Raw genomic sequence first — 8,044 nt, 5'->3', positions numbered from 1 at the left:
GGGTGTTATGGGAAGTGTTACCAGTTCCGGTTGACCTAATTAATGTAGCCTAAAAATCCTTTAACGGATTTGAATATTAGAATCGTATTAGTGTGTTATGTGTAAGCCAGGTTGAAGAGATGGGTCTTTAATCTAGATTTAAACTGCAAGAGTGTGTCTGCCTCCCGAACAATGTTAGGTAGGTTATTCCAGAGTTTGGGCGCTAAATAGGAAAAGGATCTGCGGCCCGCAGTTGATTTTGATATTCTAGGTATTATCAAATGGCCAGAGTTTTGAGAACGCAGCGGACTATATAAACTTTGAGTAAGGAAACTAGTTTCTATCTTTTTCTTTATTATTGCAACTATTGCAAGTGAAATTATAGGTATACTGTTTACTAGTTATTATACTTCTAACTCATTTATTTAGTTTATGGAAGTACATTTTGAATAATACTTTCTGGAAACTACCAGTTTAACAGACCATATAAATATAAAACTAGTAGTTTACTGAGACTACTTTCATGAACTAAAAATTCGGATAAAAATATAAATATAATAAACTAACAGTATACCAAAAGTTCACTTATTGTATAGTTGCTATACTAAAGAAAACACTTAGACGTAAACTAGCTGTGTACCTAAATGTTACTTTTGTTGCACTTAATTGATACTTTAATAAACTAAAAGTGATGACAATTTAGTCCCAAGAAGTATTGAAAGAGTACACATAAAAATATACTGCTATACATTGATATTAGTATATTTACTACATAAAGTATACTTGACAAATATACTTGAACTGAACTCTTTTAGTTTACTTAAAATGAACTAAAATAAAATGATGTATAAATTTTTTTATGGGCTTTTATACAACGAATACTGCTAGCAATAGTGACTGTGTCAGAACAGTCAACAGCCTGATAGAAAAAAACACAACGCTTCAAATCAGGAAACAAGCCTTCAAGGCAAGTTTCGTTTTGGGTTAGCATGCCTGAGTCAATTTTGAGAGCAGTTCCTGTCACATGTGCTGTCGAAATGGGGTCAGGGGTGATGGGGGAAACCTAATCTTGCAGCCTTGAGGATTCTATCAATAACTTCTGCAGATTCCTGCTTTGCTTGTTCAGCTGTTCTGTTTCACCATGAGTACATGTCAATAAACATGCTAATCTCCAATTTAAAGACAAAGGAAAATAAAAACACCAAGATTTGTGAACAGTTACGATGGCTGAGCTATTTTCTTGACAATTGCTGTGCTTCACAGCATCTCTTGTAATGTGGTGCTCACATGTTGAAAGGCCAGAAGGTCACTCACAAATATACACTAGCCTCTTTTTTTTTTTATGACCTTTTCCTTCTTTGCAGTCTCGTGTTCTAGGGATACAACATGAAAAATTACCAAAAAAAAAGGACAGAAAACACCATAATACTTAATACATAATCCTTAAAATCTAACACTCATGTTTGCATACATTCAAATAATGGAGAATCAAGATGCCTCCTACATTCACTGAATATTGATATGAATTTGTTCCCTGACACAAGCTATTGTATGACTTAAGAAGACTATGAGGAATATAATGCAAAAGTATATACAATATGTATTTATATTTACGTTTATTCGTTTTGCAGATTTTTTATTCAAAGCAACTTCTAAATGAGGAATACGGCAAGCGATTCATCATAGTCAGGCAGTAAACAAGAGAAGTGCTAGTGATACAAAGTTTCAGACATCGTTTAGAATTAAAGTATAGTGAAAGCATAGAGGAAGATTTTTTTTTTTTTCTGACGGAATAGATGTTTATTTAATATTGTCCGGTGATTTTCTGTCCCAGATTGGGTTGGTTAGATAATTCCACCAACAAGAAACAGCGAACAAAAATGTTCTGGTTGATTGATTTTGTGCCTGTCTAATGGTACCATGAGGCATCACTCATTTACTGGCGTAAGCCTTCTGAAGGGGAAGTACTCATAAGGCTGAGTGGTACGTAGATGGGTGCGGAGACTGCAGCTGTTCTATATTCAAACATCAGTTTCTTAACCTTGTGCAATTCAAACCTGCATGATCGTGGTGTCCTTGCAGTGTGGTCTTTGAAGGTCAGCTTATTGTCAAAGATTGCCCCAAAATCTCTGACCAAACTTGATGAGATAAGATTTTTTTTTTTTCTGACGGAATAGATGTTTATTTAATATTGTCCGGTGATTTTCTGTCCCAGATTGGGTTGGTTAGATAATTCCACCAACAAGAAACAGCGAACAAAAATGTTCTGGTTGATTGATTTTGTGCCTGTCTAATGGTACCATGAGGCATCACTCATTTACTGGCGTAAGCCTTCTGAAGGGGAAGTACTCATAAGGCTGAGTGGTACGTAGATGGGTGCGGAGACTGCAGCTGTTCTATATGCAAACATCAGTTTCTTAACCTTGTGCAATTCAAACCTGCATGATCGTGGTGTCCTTGCAGTGTGGGTCTTTGAAGGTCAGCTTATTGTCAAAGATTGCCCCAAAATCTCTGACCAAACTTGATGAGATTATTGTTGATATATATCTTTAGAATGTTTAAGCTGTATAAACTGAATCCACAAACACATCTCACATCCTCATATTTCTATTATATATATATATATATACATACATATGCAGATATACATTCATATAATTACTCTTTTTGGTTGCCCTCATCCTCACTGTATGGGGAAAAACAGCATAAACATTCCAAAGTCTAATATTGGGTTGACTAAATGACAGAAATTTAATTTTGGAGTGAACTTTTCCTTTAAATGGAAGATAAACATTTTTATCAATTATTACAAAATCCAGATAGAACAGAATCTAACAGACTGACTAAACAGACTAAATAATATGTGTAGTCTTAATCTAGTTAAAACTGTATTCAGTTCTCTGACCATGCACCCCTCTCTCTCACAACATGAGGAAATGAACCAGTCAAAGGTGCAGAAAAAGATATATACATACATATGCAGATATACATTCATATAATTACTCTTTTTGGTTGCCCTCATCCTCACTGTATGGGGAAAAACAGCATAAACATTCCAAAGTCTAATATTGGGTTGACTAAATGACAGAAATTTAATTTTGGAGTGAACGTTTCCTTTAAATGGAAGATAAACATTTTTATCAATTATTACAAAATCCAGATAGAACAGAATCTAACAGACTGACTAAACAGACTAAATAATATGTGTAGTCTTAATCTAGTTAAAACTGTATTCAGATCTCTGACCATGCACCCCTCTCTCTCACAACATGTGGAAATGAACCAGTCAAAGGTGCAGAAAAAGTAAACAAGCCTGTGTTGAGGTTTTTGAAGCTTTGAAATGGAGCTTGTGGTGGCGTGCTGGGTTTCGGATGCTGTGTTTGTGCAGGGCTGAGCAGTGGTGGGGAAAAAATCGGTGTGTAATGCTTGTTTGAAGTTAGGAGATCTAATCCGGTATTTATCAAAAGCACACCAACTCCATCCTCAGTGCCAGAATGACAAGCTGCTGAGAAGAAAACGCATGAAAAAGCGAGTGAAACTAATACACATCAATGCAAATATACATATGGGTGGGTCTCAGAACAGCTGTCAGGAACATATTTTAAAATTAAGCTTGTTTTGTAAACATTATTTTCATTTCAATTGACATATTTAAGTAAACTTTATTTTATTACCAAAAAAATATTTAAAATTGGATGGATTACAGTGTGATTTTTCACATCATGGTAATTAAACCTTGGAGATTAAATTTGAATAATTGCATGAAAACATGTTACAATGCAAAAATTAAATCTTACTTAAAATCTGCCTTACAAAATTTGTCTTATGCCAAACATTTTTTATTGTTTATTTTTTTGATTGATTGATTGATTTGGTAAAAAAAAAAAGTAATCGGAACAATGTTTTTATGAAATTCACCTACATGCGTGCCTAAACAAGAGGAGCTTAAGGAAGTGAAAATAAAAGAGATTTCAGTTTGATACTTGGGAACTAACTAACTAACTAACTAACTCATTGAGGATGTTTTCCATATTTAGCTCTTTGCTTTAGCTAATCACCTAAAGATTTATTTAAAATGCATTCAAACAGTGTTAGCATGGGCAATTTTCTTGCCAAAATGTTTAATTGTCTAATACAATCTTAAATACAAAATGTAATCTTAATTAGTAATTGGTGGACCAACTAGGTTCAGGGACTCTAGACTATATGTAACTTTTTTACCGTTTTGGAAACTGTGCCAATAATATGTTGGTATGTTGGTAATATGTAGGATGAGTTTGTTTAGTCAAGGATGTAACAAAGTATTAAAATATCAGTGTAACCAAATATAATATTAAGAGAATCTATAATTGAAAAACCCAAAGTTATTCACCACTGTTCTGAATTTTGTGGAGCAAACATGCATAGTAATTGACATAGAATGTGATCATGTTCAATGCTGTTGAAGCCAAAACACCAAGACTAATGTGCTTTGCATGACTAAGTGCGAGCAGTTGTATTTGAAGTGGGTAAGAGTGAAGTCGGTACTTCTCATTAGACCTTTTTTTCCCCTGATGGTCTTTTTCATTTCCTCCTTTCTTTGTTTTTCACGTGCTAAAATAGATTAACTGTGGGTGGCATGGCAACACAATGGGTGTGGGTGATCTGATGTATCAGTTGTGCCAATAGCTTAAGAGCTCTGGATCTCCCTTTACAGATATAGCAACACCTTTATGCAGACTTTTACAGGCATGTTTAGAATCGAGAATTTTGGTCAGGATTGTGTGTGTTAACGGTTCCTGCCAAATCTAGTGCTGTGCTGTCATGTCACAAATTACGTGGTTACAAAGATATTTCTCAACCTCATTTACCCCAAACCTCACTTTAGTTTGGCCTGCAGCAGATTACATATTTATAACAACGCAGAAAAAACAAATTTTGAAAAAGCACAGTTGGTTCTAGAATGCGGCTTGTATCAAAGTGAATAAAGTACATCTGATTCACTATTCCGTTAATGACACTTTGAGTGGTTAAAACAATCTTCTTACAATGCATTTAGTCAAGGGACTGTTCTTTGTCAATATTAGACAAATAAAATAATTAACAACACAGAGAGAACTTCATCTTTTATATCAATGTGGCAGTACATTTAAGGGGGCATATAGATAGTATCAGTTTAAACAGTAACTGCTGAATATTTAAATATGACATTTAAACTTTGCAACTGCAGTATTGCAGACTATATTGTACTTTTTTAATGGACATTACACAGGGAGAAGAACTGATAATAATCTATTGTAAATAAACACCTCTACCTACAATTGTAAAACTTCATTATCAAATGAAGTTTGTAACAGGAAAATACTGTGCATTATTACAGTGTCAATGTCAGTGCAAAGATAATATACAGTATTATATAAGTGCCAACAAAAGTTTTCAGCTTGTTAATAGTATGACACTTCAGGCAGTCAATGTGTTTACATGTGGCATTGCATAAAATGGTATCATTCTATTTTGTGTGTGGGTTTCATTAAATAGAGGTTATGTATGTTATTTTCACATTCACATTCACATATACATTCACATATAGTTAGAGGTTCTGGTCTAGTTTAATCAAGTTCCAGTTGATTTACAGTATATTTGCATTATTCTTACTCCACAGTTAAGTATTCCAAATGTTTGGATATAATTCCATTGAGAACAAGTGTGCCCCCCAGTACAGTGCTGAAGGATGACTTTAAGAGGGAGGTAAATCCCTCTAAAAGAACGTAGTTTACTTACTGCCTTGAGAGATATTAACAAACCAAATTAGGGCATATTTGCATGTTTATGCCACATTTCATCCACTGCAGAGTGCTTTTTGTGCATTCAGTTTCTTTACATCCATTTGTCCAATACTTGTCCTTATACATTAGACTCATTGTGGAACATCTTGTTCTTTATGGACCTCAGGCTGAACTGAAGAGAAGAGCTCGTCTCTGACTGCAAAGCCTCAGAGAACTTGACATCAAAGGAACGGTTCATCTGAGATTTCCTCTTAATGGAGTTTTGTATTGTCTCTGAGGTGAAATAGTAGACGATGGGGTCAAAACAGCAGTTGGACACAGCAATACACAAAGCGATTGGATAGATTGTCCGAACCACTGATTCTACTGTGCAGCCCTCCAAGATTTTTGTCCGCACCAGTGAGTAGAAGACCAGGTTGACGTTGTAGGGGATGAAACAAAAGCAGAAGATGGAGAGGTGGACGATAATCATCCTCAAGATCTTTTTCTTGTTCAGCTTCCCTCCCCGACTAACAGTCTGTGGCCTCCTCAAAGGGTGGAGCACCATAGCGGAGCAAACCACGTTCAGTATCAAAGGGATAAGGAACCCCACTGTCTCTATGAAGATCACCACCTTTGAGAGATGACTTTTCCACTGATTTGAGGAGAAGTTCTCAAAGCAGGCTATCGTGTTGTTATTTTGCTTGTTAGTACTGTTCAGCATGAAGCCTGTCGGAAGACTTCCAGAAAGCACCAGAACCCAAACAGCAGCACATACAATTTTGGCATTGCGTTTGGTCCGGAGACCCCTTGAACGGAAGGGGTGTACGATGGCGAGGAAGCGGTCCACGCTGATGCATGTTAGAAACAGGATGCTCCCATACATGTTGGTGTAAAAGAGTGAGACAGAGAGCTGGCAGAGCAGGCTGCCGAATGGCCAGTTCTGCTGGATGAAGTAAAACACCCTCAAAGGGAGTGTGAGCACAAATAATAAGTCAGAAACAACAAGATTCATCATATATGTGGTGGTCTCATTCCGCAGTTTCAGTGAACAAGTAAAAATGTACATGGCTGCAACATTGGTGATGAGTCCCACCATGAAGACAATGCTAAACACTATGCTGTAGAGTGGATATTTGAAGTTGTCATTCTTTGGGCAGTGGGTGTTGTTGTGTAGCTGCAGAGAGGAATTTTTGTTGCTGGCACTGCCAGCCCATATCTGGGTCAAAGCCTCCATCTGAACAGTGGTGTTGTACATCTCAGAAAGAAACAAAGGAGCACTATGGGGTGGTAGTTAGGCAAGACTACACAATAAAATGATTTTCCTCAATCCACAATCCAACAGGGCAAAACAAAGCATGTGAAGCAGACAGATTGCTTCCAACCACAAGATGGACTTTCCTTCAAGGGCACATAGATCTCTTTAATGTTTTTATTTTTTTTTTTTTTTCTTTTTTTTTTTTTTTTTCTGTTGGCAGTTCAAAACTGAAGCGATCAAACACTCCTCTGTGGCATTCTTCAACAAAGCCTCATGTTGAAGGCATTTCACCCCAGAGACTGGAGCCAGACCCCGACTACCTCTTCCCCTCCCCCTTCCTCCTGTCCTTTACCTAGCCACCCCACAAGATTGTTGCCCCAAGCTTAGAAGCTACTCACTCCAAAGTTTCAATTCACACAGTCCTTTCCTCTGGTTCGACTTCAGAAATAACATCCAAAAGCAGTCAAAAGGAGTAGTTCTGTTAGAATACACTCCTAGTATATCCCATTGAGGAAAAACAAATGTCTTTGTCCAAAATACTCATTAAAGCAATCCCAAATTCTTCCCAGACAAGTCTTGAAGTATCCTTTAAATTAGCCTTCTTTGTTCTGAGTCCCACAGATTGTCCAGTGATTGTAGAGCACCTGTAGACAGCATGCAGCTCTCTCTGAGTGTGACAGTGCAAAAGTAAGTCAGACTTGCTTCATCCAAGGGTCTGTTTCCTGGCCCACCCCCTTCCTTGCTGCTCTGTCTTGTTGTCTCCGTCAGCAGTAGCCTCAGGGGCATTCTGTGCTGTGAGCATTGAAGAGGCGAGAGAGGCAGCTGTGCTGTGGAGGACTTTACAAGCCGGTGTTATCAGCATATTTGACTAACCATGGCTCCTCCTACCTCCTGGATAGATCCCTCCCCCTCTGACAGAGAAGCCAGAAAGCAAGAAATTATTATACAGTGTACAAGGGGCAAACTGTCCTTTCAACAGCTTTGAATTGGCTATTGTATTATTTAATATAAAACCTTACCCAAAAGAAAATGATATCAGGAGGCTTTAAAAATACAAGAGGCT

The 8,044-nt window shown here is 37.0% G+C and overlaps 1 protein-coding gene across 1 annotated transcript; it reads right to left on the bottom strand.

Moving 5' to 3' along the window:
- Nucleotides 1-5,190: 5,190 nt before the first annotated feature.
- On the bottom strand, nucleotides 5,191-7,811 carry LOC107708689 (lysophosphatidic acid receptor 6-like). Its single transcript, XM_016512997.1, has one exon. It carries the CDS (start codon nucleotides 6,979-6,981, stop codon nucleotides 5,863-5,865), a length of 1,119 nt encoding a protein of 372 aa, XP_016368483.1. The 5' UTR covers nucleotides 6,982-7,811; the 3' UTR covers nucleotides 5,191-5,862.
- Between the last annotated feature and the right edge of the window lie 233 nt (nucleotides 7,812-8,044).

The sequence above is a fragment of the Sinocyclocheilus rhinocerous genome, unplaced genomic scaffold, assembly GCF_001515625.1.
Source record: "Sinocyclocheilus rhinocerous isolate Xijiao unplaced genomic scaffold, SAMN03320098_v1.1 scaffold2641, whole genome shotgun sequence".
NCBI lineage: Eukaryota > Metazoa > Chordata > Actinopteri > Cypriniformes > Cyprinidae > Sinocyclocheilus > Sinocyclocheilus rhinocerous.
Note: the sequence above shows the minus strand (reverse complement) of the source record. Positions and strands in the feature narration are given on the sequence as shown.